The sequence below is a fragment of the Cheilinus undulatus genome, linkage group 13 (assembly GCF_018320785.1).
Source record: "Cheilinus undulatus linkage group 13, ASM1832078v1, whole genome shotgun sequence".
Classification (NCBI taxonomy): domain Eukaryota; kingdom Metazoa; phylum Chordata; class Actinopteri; order Labriformes; family Labridae; genus Cheilinus; species Cheilinus undulatus.
This window is the reverse complement of record NC_054877.1, coordinates 44373375-44396573: the sequence shown is the minus strand read 5'-3', so window position 1 is coordinate 44396573 and position 23199 is coordinate 44373375. Positions and strand designations below refer to the sequence as shown.

General features: G+C 40.7%; 1 protein-coding gene across 1 annotated transcript in view; it reads right to left on the bottom strand.

Annotated features, from left to right (window-relative positions):
• Nucleotides 1–200: 200 nt before the first annotated feature.
• LOC121520480 (cadherin-6-like) overlaps nt 201–23199 on the bottom strand; it is a 170750-nt gene continuing 147751 nt past the window's right edge. Inside the window, exons 10-12 of the mRNA XM_041803944.1 lie at nt 15903–16020; nt 12376–12627; nt 201–1621 (exon numbers count right to left, since the gene is read on the bottom strand). Of these exons, the coding sequence (XP_041659878.1) occupies nt 1074–1621; nt 12376–12627; nt 15903–16020 (918 nt within the window). The 3' untranslated portion in view covers nt 201–1073. The remainder of the gene's footprint in view (nt 1622–12375; nt 12628–15902; nt 16021–23199) is intronic.

The following is a 23199-nucleotide window of genomic DNA, read 5'->3' as shown; positions in this document are numbered from 1 at the left end:
TATTTTTAAGCCATTTTTTGCCCCTTATGCCAACTGTTACCATTTTTGACTCTGTCTTGCCACTTTTTGCCCAATTTTTTTTTTGCCATGTTTTTTTCATCACTTTTAACCATTTTTGGCTGCCTTTTGCTCACTTTTGCCACCCCCAGTTGGCTGGGCCCCAGAAACCTTTCCCCTTTCTCTCCCCTTATGGGCCACCCTGACTGTTATATTATTTAAAAAGCCTATTTTGTATTGATATGATTATGGTGTGCCTTGAGATCTTGGCTTCACCTTAGGTGTGCCTTGGGCGAAAAAGTTTGAAAACCACTACCAATCTAAGTTCACTCTGACACCACACTGAAAGGTCTTTGTGGAACGATTGTTTTTTCTCCTGATTGGCTTCAGCAAGAGTTTTATTTACCAACTGGCTCCACTGATAATTAACAATGATCCCAAGGAGATAAGGTTATGTAGTTTGCTTCCTTCGGTGGTGCACGCCTACTACTCTATTTATTTTGGTGCTCTGATTGGTTTATAAGGAATATGACAGAATATTCATCCAATCACGCTTAGAGGTATTTTGAGTTTTTTTTTTTCCTCCTCAAACAGATGGATGTGAAGTATATCCAATGTAGTTGATTTGTTAAAAATGTTGGTGTGTCACATTAAAAATCTACACCTGTCCAGACAGGCTTGTTTTTAGGGATTCCTAACATTATGCACTTCAGACTGCTTAATTTTGTACCCCCTCTTGTGTCATTTAGCTTCCACTTGTGTTTGGAGACTAGGAACTTGAGGGACTATTACTGTGGACCCAAAGTGTCCAAGTTCAGGGCTTGTGAAATGAGTCCATGTAGACACTTGAAGACCATAAACCGGATATCACAACTGATCGTTGTGCAGTGAGTTGGCGACCTCAAGAGTCTGATTGAAACTATTTTAATAAGCCAGCTCATCTCCTGTTTGTCATGTTTTTGACGTTTTCTTAAAGCTCATCAGCACCGTTCAGTCCTCACGTTTGTTGTCAATGCTGTGCTCGGCCCTGCAGTGTTTCAGTCTCTGACGTGGAGGCGAGCGTGTTTGTGTCTCTGTTAGGAGAAGTCGCTGTCCTCCGCCCCGTACAGATCGGCTAGTTTCCTGAATCTGGGCCCCCAATCACTTAAGTAGTTGTAGTCCTGCTCGGCCTCAGACGATGCTGAACCCAGCGAGCTCAGTGACTCGGCCACCGATCCCGCCCCCTCATAGGCGTATGTAGCCAGTGAGTCGTATGGCGGTGCTGTCGGGTTACAGTCATTCTCCAGCACCCTCTGATTGATAAACTCACGTACGTCCCCGTTGTCCCGTGATGCCATGCCAACTGGTGGCATCATGAGGTTGGTGGCGGCGGGGGCGGGGCGGCGGTGTGGTGGGTACAGCAGAGTGTCAGAGGGGATGATGTCACGCCTCTGTTTGGCAGACTCCTCTAAGGCGGCGGCAGTGTCCGGGTGACGCAGTGCTCCAATGTCGAAGGCCTGGGTGTCCTCCTCGCCGCCGCCCTCGTCGTTGTAGCTCACCACGTTGTCCCGGACGTCCTCCTTGGAGATGATGAGAGGCTCCTGCTTCCTCTGCCGCTTCAAAGCCGTGAAGAGAACAACGATCACTGTGAGAGACAAGATCCAAGAGATTTGGATTAGATATTTAACATTGACAGCAACTCCTGAGAGCTATAAAGCCCAAGCATTTCAATGTACACACCCAAGGGACACCCTACCCCTAGACGTGAATGTGCAAAAGGTAAGGCTAAGTGGTGAGGGCAAAGAGTGTATTGTGATTAAGTCTAATTTTTCCTCTTTTTTTAATATATATATATAAATATATGTATCCCACGTTTTCAATTGCAGTTAAAATATTGAAATTGCTTTGTGTGTAGCCAGCCTGACTCCCTTCGAATGGATTATGTAAATCAGAATATGTATAGGGTTGATATTTGACACTGCATGAACTCCGACCTCACTATCCTTGAAAAGGTAGACACCAGCTTAGCACTTAAAGGAGCGGGGAGTTATGATAATGACTTTGCTATTATGGAAACACAGATATAGAGCGTGCAGGTGAAAGCTTGGTCAGAGGTGGGGGTTCTTATTTGCATGGGATCATAGTGGCAGACATGACAGCGAAAGAGAGCTTAAATGCCCTTTAAGGTGCATTAGCTACGTTCGAGTGAGAAGAATTTACAATGTAGGAGCAGAGTAAAGTTGGCTGTTTTGCCTAGTTTACATGCTGCAATTCATTTTGTATCAAACGTTCTTTTAAACTCAAAAACTCAGAGAAACATCTGATAATGCTAAGATGAAGAAGTGAAGTGTGAAGATTTAATCTCTGCTTGATTCTCTCTAAACAAAGTGTAGCTACTTCACAGTCAGAGGGAAATGTTGGTTTGAGGACAGAAAGGACAGCAGCCTTTGATTTCAGAGTGGACTCATCCATAAGAAATCATGCAGAACATTTGATTGGCTAAGCTCAAGCAGGCCAGTTTGCATTTAAATCAAGAACGAGTGCAGCGGCAACAAGAAAGAGCAGAGGTGGAGCCGGGGTCGTTGAACTGAGAGACGAGATAATGTGAACACAGTTGCACTGCAAATCACAGCCGAAAATGTCTGCAGAGGACGGAGAGCTGTGAGGGGACATCAGATAATACGGCCACAGCGAAGATCCAGACATGTCGAGAGAGAGATGAACAACAGCAGAGCAGAGAGGGAACAAAATTAGCATGGTTAAAATGATACATTCATATGCATATCAGCAGCATTGAAATAGTGCAGCTGAAGGCTCTGTGATTAACATGTTTCTTGTGATTCACAATCAGCCTGAAAGAATAGGCTTCCATGTGGGCTCTTCTTTGGTATAAGACATGTATGAATTTATCTGTGCAAGTTGCAATGCCTATAAAGAGTATTCCCTCCTTTCTACAAAGTAATGTTGATATAATAAAAATATACGAGTGGCTGCATATATATTCACCCGCTTTAAAGTGACTGCTCTAATTCAACAAAGGTCCAGCCAATTTGTGCTAGTAGTCTCACAATTAGTGAAATGAGAGCAGTGAACATGGCTCAAGTGACTGTCGTATAAAGACAACTGTGCCTGAAAAGGTCCAGTCACTACTTAATCAGTATTCCTGGCTACCATTACACCATGAAGAATAAAGAACACTCCAAGCAATTCAGAGAAAAGGTTACTGAAAGGTATAAGTCAGGGGATGGATTTAAAAAAAGAGGCCACCAAGACACCTATGACTACTCTGAAGGAGTTCCAAGCTTCAGCAGTAGAGACGGAAGAGACTCTGCAGACGACAGCTGTTGGCCGGGTTCTTTACTGGTCAAAGCTTTATGGGAAAGTGGCATAAAAAAGGACCCTGTTAAAGAAAACTCAGATTAAATCTGGACAAGAGTTCTCCAAAAGGCATGCAGAAGACTCCATGGTCAAGTGGAAGAAAGTTCTTTGGTCTGATGAGACCAAAATAGTGCTTTTTGGCCATCAGACAAGACACCAAACACTGACAACACCACAAATGCACCATTCTCACTGTGAAGCACGCTGGTGGCAGCATCATGCTGTGGGGATGCTTCTCAGCAGCCAGCCCTGAAAGGCTTGTAAAGATTGCAGAAAAAATGAATGCAGCAAAATATAAGAAAAATAAAATTCAGTCTGCAAGAGAACTACAGCTTGAGAGAAGATTTATTTTCCAGCAAGACAATGAGCCGAAGCATCTAGGGAAAGCTACACAGAAATGTTTAAAAGACAACAAGGTGAATGTTCTGGAGTGGACGAGTCAAAGCCCAGACCTCAATCCAATAGAGAATTTGTGGCTGGACTTCGTAAGTGCTGTTCATGCCTGATCCCTGTGAGTGTCCAGATGTGTAAGCTTGATTGGAGCTATCCACACAGACTCTGTGCAGTGATTGCAGCCAAAGGTGCAGCTTATTAATACTGACTTGAAGGTAGTGAATATTTATGCAGTAATTCATTTTTCATTTTTATTTAATTGACTTTACTTTGTAGAAATCTATGTTCACTTTGAGATCAAAGAAGATTTTTTCTCATTTAATTATTTATTTTTGTCAAAAAGGCCAAGTTAGTTTGACCATGATTGCTTTAAAATATCAACAAAAAGGTAATGCATCCAGGACTCAACTATGCATGAGTCCGGTCCAGAATTTTTTTGAAGAGGAGAAGGACCATCCAGAGTGTTATCACTCAAAAGTTCAAAAGCCAATATCTACCGTGGTGTGGGGGTGTATTAGTGTCCATGACATGGGTCACTTGCACATCTGTGAATGCAGCTACTGAGAGGTACACACAGGTTTTGGAGCAACACCTGCTTCCATCCACACCTCTTCTTCAGGGATGTCCTGGGTTACTTCAGCAAGACCATGCTGAGACACATTCTGCATGAGTTACAACAGCATGGCTTCACAGTAAAAGAGGGCGGGGCCTAGAGTGGCCTGAGTGCAGTCCAGATGGTGCATTATGAAACACAACATACAAGATCGGAAAACCTCCACTACTAAGAAATTTAAGATGTTAGTCAAGGAAGAATGGGAAACAATTCCACTTTCACTACTTCAACAATTAGTGACTTCAGTCTCAGAGTGTTGTTAGAAAAAGTGATGTAACACAGTTGAAAATAAGCTCCTGTTTCAACTTTTTTGGAATGTGTTACAGGCATCAAATTCAAAGTGATTGTGTGTTTCTATAAAAAAATAAATTTTAATTTGAGGATAAAATATCTTGTTTTTGTGCTGTTTTTATTTGAATGTAGGATGAAATATTTTTTTCAGATCGCTGTATTCTGTTTTAATTTACATTTAACTCAACGTCCAAACTTTTTGGGTTCTTGGTTCTTACATTGGTTTAGTGGTATGCCGTCAGTGCAGCACGGGCTTTATGCAACACATTGTACCATTAAAAATAGGGCTTTTGCTGTAGTACTCCTCAGATGAAACAGATTCAGACATGCTGTACAACAGAACACAGTTTTTAGATGATCTCAGAGTGATCTTCAGTGCATACTGCTTCAATATTCCTTCAAAATCCATGGACTGGAATGAACACCAAAGAGGAGAATTCACAGCAAAGAGTGCTGACATGTACAATAAACTTATGTATAGTTGATCAGATTTCAAAGTTCTTCTGTACTGGCTGAACTGTGCAGCATGGACTCCAACCAAGTCTCTGTGATACACGCTGTCAGACAGATCCAGCATGTTTGGCTCTTTAAAGCTGCCTTAATGCTACACTTTGGGAGCCAAAACTATCTCATTAGGTCTTGTAAACTTGTAACAAAAATGTTGAGCATGACGATAACACTTCAGAGTTTGTAAAAGCTCTCTTTTTTCTATCAGCTATAGCATGCTTGGAGGCTTTATTGTACTGAATGGGAATTGATTAGACTGCGTCTTATAGTGTAGCGCTGTACTGCATCTTATCAGCCAGTGATATAAATACAGAGTTTGTACAGAATTGTGTAATGACATATTACACTATATATTGCACATGTAAAGGTATTGTGTTTCCATCATTGTTTCTTATCAATGTTGCAGGGATGGCTTTGCTTAGCTAGCTGCATGGGATAGATGGGGCTTTAGATGGACCTACACGCTGCAGTTGTGATCGATATCACCCTTGACTTAGTCCTGAAGACCTCCCACTAAAAGTCAAGTCAGATGAAGGGAGACTAGAGTCTAGAGGAGACTAGGACATCAGATGTGGAAACACAAGCATGACGAGATCAGGGTTTAATTTGCCAAACCATGACAAAATGAATTAAACTGAATGGAACTGGTTGGTGGAAATAGACCATAGGCGACCAAACCATAGACCAAACTTTTTGCCCTGAATGTATCACAACTTTTGGTACGCAAAAGTGGCTTAAGATTGTTTTTGTCACAATCTGAATGGTTGGCAGAGCTGTAAATAGCCCAACCAAGGCTGCCCATAATGGGGGTTAAAGGGGAGGGCTTTCTGATCCATTGTAAAGTTAAGCAATGATAACAATATATTTTTTAACCTGAATAATAACCACTCTTATCAGAGCAACAAAAACATTATTTCATTAATTAAGTAAAACCCCTTTTAAAACTAGAAAAGCACTCGGAGAGCGCACACCTCCGCCATTAGCCCTATCTCCCAATAGTGAAGAATCCTTTAAAAAAATCCCTGGATCCGTCCCCATGTGCCCCCCCACCATGGCATCTGCCGATTACTCCCTCCCTGGTGGGGTGGACATGTGGCGAGGCAAAGCATTGGCTTCGCTATGGGTGGACTGTCACGGTGGAAGCATTGCCTGCCGGTGCCAACAGATGTACTGACAGTCTGGCCCATGGTCTCACTGGACGACTGGAAGTCATGGCAGAGGGTGAATATTCCTCTATTCCTCCCAGCATTGTGAATAATCTCACTACAATTTGCTGTCTTTCTCTCTGTTACACTCCGACTCGTCTCCTCAACCAGGCGTGCGTCTTTCAAAGTCTATAAACTCCAAAACTTTGAATAGAAACACCAAAAATGCTGCTGGGATTGAAGTTACTCATGTCCGCCACCTCCTGGTGTAAAGTGGTAACAGCACAGAACACCGCCATTAGCCCTATCTCCCAATAGTACAGAATCCATTTCCTGAAAATTTCATCAAAATCTGTCCACAACTTTTTGAGTTATGTTGCTAACAAATGACAAATGAACAAACCCACCCGATCACATAGCCGGAGGTCAAAAGAGAATTACTTTTTTATTGTAAACAGTATGGTCGGGCACACAGGACTAAATGATTAAGAAAGTAATGTGAGACTTCATAGCTGAGCCATGATGTGCACAAACTCCAGGATGCCAGAAAATTAAAAAGATGAAGAAACTGAGACAGCTTTAATGGAAAATAATTTGATATTTGTGAAAAGAGGACAAAAAATGACACAAAAAACAGCAAAAATGGATTTGAAGTGGCATAAAGAAGTTGCGACATGGGCAAAAAGTGGCAATAAAGTTGCAAGTAAAGGTGAATAGCAGCATAAATTTGTTAAAAGTGGCAAAAATGGGTGTCAAAATGCAAAAATGGAATTAAAGTGCCAAAAAGAAGTAGTAAAATGGAATATAAAGTAGCAGAGAGTGGAAAAATTGACGGAAAATGGTAGAAATGGGTTACAAGCGGCAATAACAGTAGCAAAAAGGAGTGCATAATTACAAAAAAATGAGAATAAATAGTTGGATAAATGGCAAAATGGGATTAAAGTGCCAAAGAGAAGTGTCAAAAATTTGATAACAGAGCTAAAAAGTGGAAAAAAAGGGTTGCAAACAGAAAAAAATGTGTTAAAAGTGGCACAGATGGATGTTAAGTGACAAAAATGGGTAAACAGTGGCATTAATGGGAATAAAGTGGCAAAAATATGTTAAAAGTGATAAAAAAAAGTGGTGACAAACAAAAAAGCTGGGTGAAAAGTGGCAAAAATAGGTGGACAGGCAAAAATGGGATTAAAGTGCCCAAAATAAGTCGCAAAAATTGGTGAAAAGTGGCACTAATAAATATCAGAACTTAATTCTTCCCACATTTTTCAGCTCCAAGATGAGGTAACTGTTAGTCCAGATGTTCACACCAACGCTACTGATCCAACACTCATTGATAGTATAATTAATTCACAACTGGGGAGGGCCCGTTCCAGTCTCCAGTTTCCAGTTTTTCAGTGGCCATTAAAATTCTGTAGGCAGGCCTGAGAACATTCCTTTGGCATCTCTATACAAAAATCACTTCCTGCCCCCCATCTGGAGCTCTCTGCTGTCTTGATGTCATCTGCACACAACCACTACCATCGTTTCTAACCCAGGCAGCTCATAGTAAGTCCAACTTGGATACTTGTGACCGAAGCCAGATAAAGTTCCTGCAAGTTAGCATTCCGGTGGTTGAGAAAAATGTATACAAAGTTGTTTTCTTCAAAATGATCATTTTTTGTTTTTTTTTCTCATTTTATGCAAGTCAAACATTTAAACAACTCATTCAATGAAAAAGTAATGCAAATGTGATATTTAAAAGCGTTAATTTTGTGTTTTAAAATGCCTTGTTTTCGGAGTTTCTGCAGGGAGATTGAGGGGAGGGTAAAGCGAAACTGCTGGGTGATAATTGGCCACTCAGCCTGCTATTGCTCCCAGTTTCGCCCATTGAGATGAACAATAACAAACAACGTATGGCTCAAACGCCACCCCTCTCCTGGCACATAAATACAGCTGTTTCTAGTTATCACCTTTATCAACAAGCCTCAAGATGCACCCTGCAGAGAAGAAAAGTAGAAGAGACGATGAAGAAGCGGCAAGAATTATCAACAGACTTGGGACGACTTCAGGATCACTCGACAGTGAAAGTTTGATGAATAATGGGAATATTTTGATGAGTGTCACCAGTCCGATTCAGAAGCTTGTACTGGGTGGACTTTGTGTAAATGAAGCCCTGTTGTGCACGCCCATTACCTGGCCTGCCTGAAGGTATGAAAAGTCCTGAAACTTTGAGCCTGGTTTTCTTAGAACAAACAGGAACTAGAAGTTAACATTCAAATGAGCATATCTTTGTAAAATATGCTCAGATTAAGGTGTATGATACACTATTTGAAAGCTTGGAATCTACACTTTCATAATGTGTAAAAAACTCAAAAATGACCTTGGACAACTTGCACTTGTGAGTTTTTACCAGCTTTGGTCACATTTCTGATGTCCTGGCTATTAATCGGATCAACTATGGAGAAAATGAAAGGAAATTTTACTTCCCGCCATGCTGTTGAGCTCTATTGTAGCAAGGAAGAGAAAAAGGCAGAATAAAAGAAGGTGCAAGCTGTACGCCTCCAGCAGCCTCCACTTAAACCCTGCAGGACAGCTTGGACCGGGACTGTAACACTGGTTTTACCTCATCTTCAATGTGTAATTTAGATTCTATGTCTTGATTAAGGCCTTTATGGCTATTGTCAAACCAGACACAATGCTGACCAACTGTTTGTGATCATATTCCCCTGCAACATGCACAACTTCCAAAACTGCACTACGTTGGAATGCACATGCAATTTTGTGCTCATTACCGGGGTTCCCTTACAGCCTGATTCCATAAGATCCCTTGTAAAGACTCTTAAAGTCAAGCAGTAAGCTCCAGTCAAATTGATTTAAAACCAGGCCTAGCTTTGACAAATGCTACACTAGATTGTAAAGCTTTGTTCTGGGGAAACATTGTTTAATCAGACTGTAATATTTTCCCTGAAAATCTTTCACATCTGTTAAAAACTACAGCAGAAACTATGGATGGGCTGCAGCTTCCAGTGACTAGACTTTCTCCGAGCAACCTCAGCGTCCCTGGTGTGTGTCCACTAAGTCTGCAATGACTGCACTTTCACAGCCATAAATATGTATTCATTTTCCCAGCAGCCCACTGGACTGTGACCGCTGCCTGAATAAGAGGATAAGTGGGGATGTGGCGACAGATGAGATGCATTCATTTCCATACAGACTCTGATTGTGACGAGCAGAGCGCCTGAACCGACGCTGCTCGGCTTTACAGAAAAGAAAAAGGCGTCATCATGCATGCTGCATGCCATTCATGTCATTATCAAAGTCTGTTATTGTCATTCAGTTGTGATTTGACAGCTGTAATAACAGCCACTTAGGGGGCCTTTACATATGTTTTCACATAAATCTGCCGCGTCGATAGAACATATTATCATAAATAAATAAATACATCACAAATGCTGGGATGCTGGATGCCACTTTTAGGTGGAGATGCTAAGAAATGTTTCTTTATGGTGATGTTCTGCTCTGTGCTGCACAAAAACATGTTTGAATGTTTAGGATTAGCAGTGTAAAGGGTTTGTGGTTAACAATAATCAAAGCAGTGAGAATAACGAGCAGACATGCAGACATATAAATGCAGTCAACACACATTTGAGCTGTCTGGAGTCATCAGTCTGTCAACAGACTCCTGTCTGCAGTGTTGTTCACACACTTCATTAGTAAACTGTGTTGCATTAGAACAGATGATGAATTAAAGTTTTGTCTCTTATCTTTGTGCACAGCTGTGCGCTCCCTATCTCTATCTTGTCTTTTTCAACTCTGAATCACTGTGTGCTTCCATGCAGACCAGGAGTCCAGTGCACCAACTGGGTGTAAATAAAGCCAGCCTTATCTCCTATGTCTGACTTCTGGACTCAAATTATACCGAGTGCACAAAGTGAAACACAGAGCAGTAAAAACTGTGCCAACTCTTATGATTTATGTCCATGTGAAGACAAACCAAAAGAAAATAAGTCACAGTTTCTGTGTGGCGGTTGATCCTGAAGATCTATCAAGTCTGCCTGTGGTTTCTAACACATTTGTCTGCCTACAGCTGCTGGTTTAATCCACAAGGGCCCGGAGTTCAAGGGCTCTCACTGGGCAAGACGGGTACACCCTAGACCAGTGATACTCAACATGTGGCTCTGGAGCCACACGTGACTCTTTTGTGATGATTTGTGACTCTTTCATGTCATAATTTGAAACATAATTTCCCATTTTTGACACTTAATTTTGCCACTTTTATCTTGATTTCGCAATCTTTTGTCCTTTGTCGCCTTTTAAGCCACTTTTTCCCAATTTAAGCTGCCTTTTGCAATTAAATGCCACCTATTTCCCATTTTGCCACTCTTTGATGCATTTTGCTCATTTTTCCCACCTTTTTGCTGATTTTTGCCCATTTAAGTCACTTTTCACTCATTTTTTCGCCATGGTTTTACCACTTTTGGACCATTTTTGCCACCTGTAACTCATTTTTTTACCAGTTCTCACCCATTTTTGACACTTTCTCCCCTTTGTTGCCACTTTTCTCCTAGTGTTTGCTGCTTTTTGCCCATTTTTGCCACTTCTTTTTGTCACTCTTCAACAATTTTTGACACTTTTATCCTGCTTTTTCAATTTTTTTGCCCCCTTTTGCCTATTTAGCCACTTCTCCCCCATTAAGCTGCCTTTTGAAGTTAAATCCCACTTAATTCCCATTTTCCATCTTTTTTGATTTTTGCCCATATTAGTCACTTTTCACTCATTTTTTGCCACATTTTTGCCACTTTGGACCAATTTTGCATTCTGTAATTCTGTAACACATTTTTTTTTTGACATTTCTCACCCATTTTTGCCACATTCTGCCCTTTTGTTGCCACTTCACCCCCAGCGTTTGCCCCTTTTTGCCACTTCTTGCCCATTTAAGCTGCCTTTGCAATTAAATGACATTTTTTACCCATTTTCCCACCTCAGATTTTTGCCACTTTTTGACAATTTTTTTCCAGCTTTAACTTATTTTTTGGCCTCTTCCCACCCATTTTTGCCACATTCTGCCCATTTTTGCCATGTTTCTCCCAGTGTTTGCTGCTTTTTGACCACTTTTGCCACCTTTAACTTATTTTTAATTGCCACTTTTCACCAGTGAGATTGTGGCTCTTGCAAATGTATTTTTCAACATTTCAGCTCTTTGGTTGAGCAGGGTTGAGTAACACTGCCCTACACCTTAATTTAAAAACCAATACTGCAGCGGGTTTGCTAGGTTAAATGAACATCACACCTGGGTTAAAGGGTTGGGAAGGGCTTATGGAGTCAGGGGAAGGATGTGTTAAGAGGGAGGAGGACGGAGGTGGAGACAGAGATTTGAGTTTTTAACAAAAATTCCTGTGTTTACGGAGAGAATTGAGCTACAGCTGCACATGGAGCCAGCCCATGCAGGTGTCATTATGCAGCCTGAATCAGCTGATCTCTACCTTCATTTTTAAGGCACCAGAGCCTGATTTGTTTCAATGATTTCTATGCCAATGATTCATCACTGCAGAGCGTTTTTTGCCATTATTTGATCAGAGAGCGTAAGAGATATGGGGAGAGAGAGTGGGGGAAGAACTGCACCAAAAAACACCATGATCAGGACCCGATTCTGCATCACCAGGAGTGCAGCCCTTGTAAATGGGCACCTTTAGGGTGAAACTTTAAACTAACAAGGAGAATGTCCTTGTCAGAAGTTCCCCAGAGAGAAATGGAAGGCAAAATGGATGTATGAAGAAAAATGGAAGGGAAACTACTGGGTTATCTTAAGTTATCTTAACTGTAAGGGTGATGAGACAAAGAGGGACCTTTAAGTGGCCTCTCTGCTTCAGACAGACATGAAAGCACAAAACTGCAGCACTTTCAGTCAGTCAGCTTTTCACATGATGTATTACTGTAAATCTGATGTGTATTCTGCAGTGCACAGGTCTAAAAAGATGCACTGTACCATGCTTTCTTTGTCAGATGGAGGTTAAGGAGGAGTCACTTCTGCTGATGCTGCTGCGGTGACGGGGCCAAAGTACAGTTATGACTGCCATTTTATTATCATTCACTCACTGAGCAGTATGATGGCACACAGCAGGATGGCGATGAGAGCCCCGGTACTGAGTCCTGGTGAGCTTCCCTGAGCTTCGGCGTTACACGCTTCCATGTTGCCGTCGCGGTCACACGTGCACACGCGCACAGTCAGGGTGCCGGTGCTGCTCTGCATGGGGTAGTCTCCATCAGTGATCACCACGGGAACCAGGTAGACGCTCTGGTGGAGGCGGCTGTAGCTGGATCGCCGTGTCAGGATGCCGGCTGTGTTATCTGAGGGGAGAAAAACCAGTTAGAATATCACAATACACATCTGCAGTCTGACAAAGAAACTGGAGATAAACTGTGACAACCAGGTCTAAAGGCAGGCCTTGTAGCCTGATTGAAACTGAATGGGGTTATAACTAACAGATGATTTGGTCAAAAAGAGTAAAGGCCATTACATTTCCCATTACAACTTGGAGTGTTTCTGTGGGAATTTTTTTCCCATTCGTTCTGGCACTGATGTTGTATGAGAAGGCATGGCTTGCAGTCTCCGTTCCAGTTTCCAAATGGGGTTGAGGTCAGGGCCCTGTGCAGGCCAGTCAAGTTCTTCCACGCTGAACTTAACCATGTCTTTATAGTCCTTGCTTTGTGCACTCGGCACAGTCATGTTGGACTAGAAAGGGCCTTCCCCAAACTGTTGCCACACAGTTAGAAGCATAGCATTACCCAAAATGTCTTGGTATGCTGAAGCATTAAGATTGGTCTTCACTGGAGATAAGAGATCTAGCCCAAACCCTGAAATACAGCCCCGTACCGTTATCCCTCCACCAACAAACTTCTCAATACAGTCAGTCAGGAAGCTTTCTCCCAGCATCCACTAAACCCAGATTCACCCATCTGACTGCCAAACAGTGATGTGTTACTGGGCACTCCACAGAACATGTTTCCACTGCTCCCTAGTCCAGTGTCTGTGTGCTTTACACCACTCAAGGCTCTTGGTGTTGGACTTGGTGATGTGTGGCTTGCACGCAGCAAAACCCTTCCATGCACAGTTATTTTGCTGACATTAATGCCAGTGGAAGTTCAGAACTCTACAGCTATGGAATTAGCAGATTACTTTTATGCACCATGTGCCTTAGCAGTCGTTGACTCTGCTCTGTAACTTTACTTGGTCCTCCACTTTATAAGTGAGTTGCTGTTGTTCCTAAACTCTTCCACTGTCTAATATTATCACTTACAGTTGGCTGTGGAATATCCAACAGGAATGACATTGCAAAGGTGGCCTCCATCACAGCACCACGCTTGAAGTCACTGAGCTCTTCAGAACGACATATTTAGTTTCACAAATGTTTGTGAATTGAGACTGGTTGATTTGACACACTTGTGGCAACGGGTCTGTTTAAAAAACACTTCAGTAATTAACAGATGCTGTGAAATATTTTTTTCTCATATAGTGGAAAAACTTGAAAATGTCTGTGTTAGATGACAGCAGGGCATCACACGACAGTTTCAAACTGTGATTTTTACGGCAGGCAGTGATGTCTCACTAGAATTGCACGGAAGCATAAATGAGGAAGAAGTGATCCTCATACTGTGCTGGCATGTGTGGGTAGTAGCTAGAGCTCAGGTCCATGGGGGGTTAAAAGGGTACTGCTTACCCAGGCCTACAGTAGGGAAGGGCCCCTGAGAAGCCTGCAATGTAAAGAGTGTTTTTATTTATTCATTTTTAGCAATTAGTGTCATTTTTGAATCAAAAGCGACTGAATGAATCACTCCACAAACTGAAATTTGTCTTAAATAGAGTAAAATGAATTACTCGGGGTCCTCTGATCCACCCTTAAAAATGTACAAATGGGATAGTCCAGTGCTGTGAAATAATGGAACTGAATTCAGTTTAACCATGGTAAAAATGTCGCTCATAAATGGCGAAATGATGGTTCAAAAATACATTCAAATGCATAGATATCTGTAAAAATTATGCAACATTTGTTGCTTTGCTGGCCGGTTAAGGGGGGCCCTGTGTTATTCTTTCTAGGGGCCCAAAATCCCTAGCTACGCCCCTGCTCAGCTCAGTAATAAGGAACTGGTCTTGGGCTCCCAAATCACTCTTCAACTGGCACCGTTTACCCCTTTTCATGTCATAAAAATAACAAAAATAATGTAAAAAGGAAACCACCTCTAAAATCGGAGGTAGCTCTAATCACTCTGAGTTGTCATTTTAATCCAACCCCATTTATTCGCTAAAAAGTACATCATCATGTCCTTTAAAGGCACGTTTGTGGAAAAACAAGGGAGAAAAGCTGTAAAACAGGTGCTACTAGCCTTTTAGCTCATGGCTAATTCAAGTGAGTAGAAAATGAGCTCAGATTTTAGGCCATGACTGACTGTGTGGACATACAGTGCCAAGTATTTACTCCCTTAATTGTTTTACCCTTTTACTGGTTTTATAAATCGTCCAGCCACAAACTTTTTTTTTTTTTTTTTTTTTTTTTGAGGTCTGGGCTTTGACTCAGTCACTCCATTCACCTTGCTGTCTCTAAACCATTTCTGTGTAACCATTGCTGTATGTTTTGAGTCATTGTCTTCTTAAAAAATCCTTTCTCAAGCCATAGTTCTCTTTCAGATTGGATAAGATTGTCCTCCCATATTTATTCATTTTTTCCCTGTACCTTTTCAAGCATTCCAGGGCTAGCTGCCAAGAAGCATCCCCACAGCATGATGCTGCAACTACTGTCCTTCACAGAGAGGATGATGTGTCTTGTCTGATGGTCAAAAGGCACTATTTAGTTCTAATCAAACCACAGAACTTTCTTCCACTTTACCATGGAGACTCCTACATGCCTTTTGGCAAACTCTCTGATCTCAGCTGCTGAAGCTTGTAACTCCCTTAGAGTAGTCATAGGTGTCTTGCTGGCCTCTCTCACTAGTCTCCTTCTTGCACAGTCTCTCAGTTTGTGAGGACGACCTGATCTAGGCAGATCTACACTTGTGCCACAGTCCTTCCATTTCCTAATGATGGATTTAAATGAACTCCAGGAGACATTCAGTGCTTTGGAGATTGTTTTGTATGCATCCCCAGCATTTTTTGCTTTGAGTGGTATTTACTTTGAAATTAAAGAAGTGTTTTTGTAACTTATTTTGTCAAAAATCTAAATGATATCAATCCAAGGGGGTGAACACCTTTAATAGGCAGTGTACTAATGTGCAGTCACTGGGTATCTAATTGCAAAAATGCATTGTCAATGCATTTTGCAATCATGGCCATGAAAAGCAAGTAAATATTAACTTCTGAAAGTGCAAACATGGCACATTGCATTGTCATTTTGTACATGCACTCCTGCATGCACCAAAAATTGAATCACTTTGTTAATACAGATTTAAATGAAAAACATTGAATTGTAAATGTGATTAAATGTGAAATTCAGCCCCTGAAAACATTTTAAATAATTAACAATACTGCTCGATTTATTATTAATGTTACTTCATTTCTGTTCTGAAAAAGGGGAAATCCCTCATCAAAAAGGGAGATGAAGTAAATCCAGGTCAGTTTGTATGAATCTCACCTCCGTTGTCTCGGACAGTGAAGTTGCTGCGCTGTGTCCCGTCAGGAGCCAGGCTGAAGAAGAACTTATGTCCTGATGAAGGCTCATCTGCATCCACCGCACTCACCGTCTGAATCCTCTGTGAGACACAAACACACATTAACATCAACACCCAGAATCAGAGAGCGGAAACACACACACGTATACAGCTGCTCTCGGTGTCTGCTCCAATAAGCTCGGCATCACTGCTGTCCAGGATAAATAAACCATGCGCTACAAAAAGTCAGATCAGAGGAATATAACCAAGAAATAAATGTTTATTTAATCTCCTACAAGATTTCCTTCAGACCCAGCAGTTTTATTTTATTTTCTGATTTTCTTGAGGATGCTCACATCACAGCTCGTTTCTGAGACTTGATTTATGTTGCTGAAGGAGTTCATTCTTGAAACTAGAAACTTGAGAATTAATGGAGCTGTTTGATCAAAAGTAAACATTAAAAACTGCTCTGTTTAATTCAGGATGTCTCATTGAAACATATTCTCCTTCTTTGTTTCCATATTAAAAAGAGCAGATCATGTCTAAATGAGCCTGTAGCCTGAATAAGGGGGGTTTATTTTTTACCATCAAGTGGATTTTTTTGCAGTTTCTTCCTTTGTTTAAAAATATATTTTGAGCTTCAAATGATGTAGCTGTACTGTGTGTTGGGAGTTCTTAACACTATCAACGATAGAAGGAGAATCACAAAAGTAGTGCTTTTAAAAAGACAAGGTTAAGGATAAGTAAACGTTATTATCCCAAAGGTGCAATTCATTTTACAGCCAAAGAGAATAAATAAGAAACACAGCAGTTCATACAGAGAGAACACACAGATCAGGCACATGTTATCCAACACAAAAGTAGGCTATGAAAAGTTATTAATGAGGTCAGTACTCTAGTATCTTCTTCAGATTCTGTAGGTGCTTTGGGTCCATGCACCCCAAGAGAATGTCACACCAAGGTGTGCCAATCTTGCAAGTGTATGCATGCATGAGGTCAGATAAACTGCCTAAAGGGCTAGAGGACTTTTTCAGTGGACAACTTCAGCAGCAGCAGTGATGTTGCATGAAAAAAGGGTTGGACTTTTCAAGCGGGAAAGGAAAACGTCCATGGATAGCGTGCAATGCTGCAAAAACAAGGTATTTTGCAAGTTTGCACCACAGCTACAAACATGGGTGCCCCTCTCCCATCCACAACACACCATCAAGAGTCTTTGAAAGCTTTCTTAAAGCCCCTGTAAAGTGAAAATAAATCTGTAATTAGGTTTGTTGTATGACAGGTCGCTGTTTTATTAACCCTGTAGCACCACATTATGTAATAACGCCGCATTATATAATAACCCTAACCATAGGACTAAGACACCTAACTTTAACCCTAGGACTTATGGTGGGCTCCAGGGTATACCCTACTACCTTACCCTTACCCTAACCGCTTAGTGGCTTACAAAATGCGGCGTTATTACATAATGGATTAAAAATGTATTACACTATTGCATAATGCGTCGTTATTACATAATGAATTGAAAATGTATTACATTATTACATAATGTGGTGTTATTACATAATGTGGCACTACAAACACCCAGGTCAAATTTCAGTTCAATAAAACATCTCTTCAAGATCATGAAAAATGAGGCAGTAAAATCTGCTCCAGGATGGTGCGGGTGTGTCTGTTGAATGAGCTGAAGCCATGCCCACTCAGGAGAAATACGATCCCTTCAAATTAAAGAAATACTACAATCTAAATTGAGGAAAGCACTCATGCCATTAGCCTGCTTCCTGACCTTTAGTTGACCTTAGAAAAAGAGACAAAGTCAGTTTTCTTGTCTCAAATCTCTGTTATGATACTTTTAATGATTTAGCAGCCATCTGTAGCTGACACATTTGGCACATTTACCTCAAAATGAACAAAAAAACATAATTTAACTGACTGTTAACTTTCAATGAAGGCAGTGATGTCAGCTAACAACAGACTGTACTGAGATGAACTGCTCCTTGATTGTATATTGTAATGTTTGAGGGGTGGGGTCATTCAGCCCACATATTGGCCCCGCCCACATGAAATCATGACAGCAAAGAGGATAAAAACTTTCTAACGGTCTAAATCCAAAATTCAGTCACATGTAGATCTCAGTGTCTTCAAATGTTTACAGCAACCATATTCCAACATATCTAGTGTGTTAAGACACAAATTATGGATTTCACTTTACAGGAATGGTTTCTCCAGCTGGACCGAAGCACTGGAGAGATTACAAACCCTAGAAAAATCAAAACTGTTCACCAGTTCATGCAACGGCTGCAAGAATCAAAACTTTCCTCAACAAGAACGCCAAGAAATCGTATGTTAACAATCTTGTTAAAATAAAACACTGTGGTATGTTTTAAAGCTGGGGTCAGCATTGATCTAGATTGTGCTTTGCCTTTATTTGTAGCTCTAGCATAGGCCTGGCCTTTACAGTATCCTTTTGTCCATTTGAACCTGTTGCATTGATTATCTGTTTGCTTTGTATGGTTCGTTTTTATGTGGACAAAGACATTTTTAAGAATGTGTGAATTAAAAGGAAGGAAGGAAAACCTCTAACCCGCAATTTCCACATAGGACGACTGCACTGCGCTCCCAAGTTTTCCTCTTTGTTTTAAACAAGCTGGTGTCATGTGCCGAAGATTTTTGCAGGTGAATTATCTTAAACCCCAAACGCCGCTACTCTCTTTGCTGTTAATCAACACCTCTCCTTTCTGCTGTCATTGTTTTTCACATGTGACTCTCTTACACGATTATCAGCCGCAGGAGCTGCTATCCTTGTGACATTTTGGTTTACTTTTTGTCACCTTTTCTTTAACTAAAAGAGACAAACAAGCTGTCTCCTGTAAAGGTGTGAAGAGTGTGACAGTAAGACAGTATATGCGACGTGTTTAACTTTATGTGGAAGGATAATGAGTGTTTGGATCACACAAAGCATTTCTAATTTACTTTGGTGACTTCAAACTTTTTTTCCTTCAGTGTAAACTTGTCATGGATCCACTGAGGCTGAGCTGCTCTTCTATTAATGCTACAGTCTTTATCGATGTTAATTCTCATAGCACTTTACAAAGAGGGCTGGTCTAGACTGTCCTCTCTGTTATATCATTAAAGACCCTAGACCCCTAAAATGCTAGCTTTTTGCAATTTGCCAACCTGGATTGCAGCAACATCATCAGATGGTTTGATTCAAGCAGCAGCTCAGAAAACTGCAATGCTTGCCGGTGACATTCTGAAACAGCCCTGTTGCAAATCTTTGGTCTGAAGTGGGCTTATGAGAGAAGTGATAAAGACGAGGGCACAGCTACTAAAACAGCTGATGCCAAGGACAATTTTAGTGCTCGGACCACTGAGCTCTAAAAGGCTGGAACTGCATTGGTTTGTATTAAAAATGAACCCTGCCAGTGTGTAAAGCAGCAGCTTTAGTATAGGTCATAATTCAAATGATCCAGCAAATGAGCCGTGTATTCTTTGACATGTGTTATAGCTTTATGTTTTAGAGTTTGGCAAAGCTTTTTTTTTTTTTTTTAAACTACAAACCAAACTCTGATTGATAAGGTTGATTTTTTTTTTTCTTTATTACTGACCCTGAAAGCTAGAGACACACTGTTTAACTGATACCATTGTCATGTGAAGATTGGTTAATTTGATGATGATTTAAATATTTTGGCATGTAAGGAACTGTATACAAGTGGACATTTGCATTGTAAAAAATGAGATTGTTGATGATTGTGCTGAAAATGGCATTTGTGTTATTGTGGTGCTGTCCATGGTGCTGATTGACATCTGCCTCTTATAGAGCGTGAAGGAGGGAGAAAGGCTGTAAACAGCTCTTTCTACTCTCGTAGATTTTTGGAGCGATTATCGTGATTGCTCTTGTTTGTCCTTCAGATTGTTAATGACCCAATGATCACGGATGCTGTTGTTTATTGAACTGGCCAAAACGCATTTTTCCTACTGCATTCCTGTAGGCTATGTGAACAGAAGGCTACTAAAATATCTTGCATTAACTCTGTCCGACAGTAAGTGTAACAAGTGGGTGAATAAACAAATAATGATCATGATTATATTGATATCATTAAGAATAAAAACAAGTAATTGCTGGCTATAAAGCACTTACAGATAAAAATAATCATGTACGCAATTGTTTTTACTGTAGTTCTAAATCCCAACATGCACCAAAATGAAAGTTATGATTAAAATGCCAAGTAAGAGTAAAATAACATGACTAACTGGGAAATCATCAGTGTGATCAAACATATCAATAGATGCCAACTCAGTTATGTTGATAGATACTTAAAGATCCTGTAAAGTGAAATTAAAAATTTGTGTCTTTACACTCTAGATATGTTGGAATATGGTTGTAAAAACACTGAGATCTACATGTGACTGATTTCTGGATTTAGAAAAAGTTTTTCACATCTTTCGTTGCTTGGTTTAATGTGGGCGGGGCAAATATATATGGGCTCATCATGTCACCAGCCCAAAGTAGGGAATGACCCTGCCCCTCTAACACTACAATATAAAATCACAGAGCAGTTCATCTCAGTCCAGTCTGTTGTTAGCTGATGTCAAAGCCTTTATTGAATGTTAACAGTCAGTTAAATGTTGTTTTTAGTTCATTGTGAGGTAAATGTGCCAAATCTATCAGCCACAGTGGTCTATGGATCATTTAAGGTATCATAACAGAGATTTGACTTACTTTTTCTCTTCTCTGGCACAGAGCCAGGCAGCTGCTCTCTGATCATAAGATAAATATTTAGATTGTTACATTTTTTAAATCTGAGAGGATCATATTTCCCCATGAGTGGGCGTGGCTTCAGCTCATTCAAAAGACACGCCCACACCATTCTGGAGCAGACTTTAATGCCTAATTTCTTCTGGTTTTGAAGCTTAATTTCCTAAACTTTGAGATGTGTTATTTGACTGAAATTTGGTTTAGGGGTTCATAACACAGTGACCTGTCATTACAACAAACCTAAATACAGATTCATTTTCACTTTATGGGGTCTTTAATTGATTGCATCACCTTCACTGTAAGGTTAAAATCTGTTTTTTGCCTCTTCAAAGATTTTTTGGAAGTGGGTACGGGCAAAAATGGCTCTTTCAATTAAAAGGTTGCTGACCCCTGATTTAGGTAATCCCCATTTCACAAATTATGAGACTACAAGCACCATTTGGCTTGACTTGTGTTAAATCAGGTCAGCCACTTTTTTTGTCAAAAAGCCAAATTAAATTGACCACAGTTGATTTATAAAACCAGTGAAAGTATGTCAGCCCTGTCCAGGATGTAACTCCACCTCTGGCCCAGTGGAAGCTGGGATTGGCTCCAACCCGTGCAACCCTAAAGGGGATAAGGGGAGTCGATAAAGGATGTTTTATCGTTCTATTTCATCATTATCTCATGAAAATAGTTTTCTGTGTCTGTTATTGACCAGACTAAATCATATCACAGGTTAGATGATTTCTGGAACATTGCTTGAGGAAGTTTTGTTGAATGGTAAAATTTAAATCGATAACCCTTCACTGTGCCAATATTTTCTCTCATGTTTGACCATGAAAACAGATCAGTTTGCCCAATAGATGACTTTTGATTTGATTTCAGCAGTCAGATATCTCAGATGGCAGTGTTAAATCAATTGGACACAACAGACAAAGGGGGGCTACTTTTAACTATTCATGCCACAGTAAGGCCGATGTCTGTTGACAGGGCACGTATCGTCTCAAACCAGAGATTCATCCATGCATACCTGCTTCAGGTCAAAGCTCAGACCAGCAGAGAATGGCTTGGGAACAATCAGCAGTTTAAAAACTCAAACAAAAATGACCAAAAGTTATCACTGACTTTCAGCTGCACAGAAGATTCCTCTTCTTTTCTTGAGCTCTAGGTAGTATATTATGGCTCATTCTTTTGACTGCTCACAACCTCTGCTACCTCAGCTTTGCATGGAGTAGCAACAAGCTGATGTTTTTATGTAAAAAACAAAAATAAGTTTCACTTTCCGCCTGTCCATCCATACAGCACAAAACACAAGCAGAGCAAAGCCGCTAGCATTAAGCAGATTTTTAATCCTTTTGTTTTCCCTCAGAAGCACAAAGAGACCAGCACAGAATAAAATAGAGTGAATACAAGACTCTAAATGAAGGGTAATGTAGTTTTAAGTCTGCAGAGTGTGCAGCAGATTTTACCTGTCATACTTTAATCATGGAAAAATCAATAAATGCAGCTTTACAACAGAAATGAACTCATATGAATAGAGAACAGGGGCTGTGCAGTATGTTCAGCTGGTGTCTGTGTATGTTTCTGACTTTATAACCACAGTCTTCTTTAATTGAATGGGAGACACTCACTGGGAGATTAACAGCTTTAACAAAGATCTGTGCCAATAACACTCACACAGATGCGAACACGCGCACACGCACCAGCAGACGAACACTGAAACGAATCCGGAGCCTGAGGGAAGCGGCGAGGATATCCATTGAACAAATACTGATGATTAACATTGATGGACAGATGAAAGGGCAGAGGAATTAAAGGATGAAAGGATGGCAGGATGACAGGGATGTGAGGAGAGCCATGGCAGAGCGCCACCGTGCTCAACAGTGTCATCACGATACGTGCCTGCGTGTTATATTTAACCCCCTACGTGATTACACATACAGATTCGTGTTCCTATTCCACTAATTGTTGCATGAGATGAGATGCATGATATATTTGTGCTTGTAAAGCCTTTTTAAGACAATTTTCCATGTGTGAAAGCTGCTGTCAGTGTCCATGACAGATTAGCTTTCAAAAAGCCTCAAAGAAGAGAGCGCGGTCTCGGGGAGCTCAGCCAATCAGCTGCAGGACTGTGTGAGTGCATCTATAAGCCTTGTGTGCTTTAATCACATTAGATGCGTCCTATACAGTACAGCATGTGATGAATCATCAGAGGTTCCACAGGAAATTACAACTACAACATGTAGAGTGTCGAGTGAACAGACTTAAGAATTTGACTGATAAATTAATCAATAATGTTTATATTTACAGAGATAAAGTTGTTTGCTATCAGACAGTTCAATCAATGGATTACAGAGCGTGACAGAACAAAACTTGATTGTTTGAACATGCAGAAAAAGTTCTTATTTCTATTGCTGATGGGCTCAGATTGTTCTTCTCAGTCTATATCGATGCCCCCCTTGTCTCTTGAAACAGAATTACAAAGCTTAGAGGTCAAATCTTCCTCTATGAAGCGGGACGACCCCTCAAGGTCCCGATACATC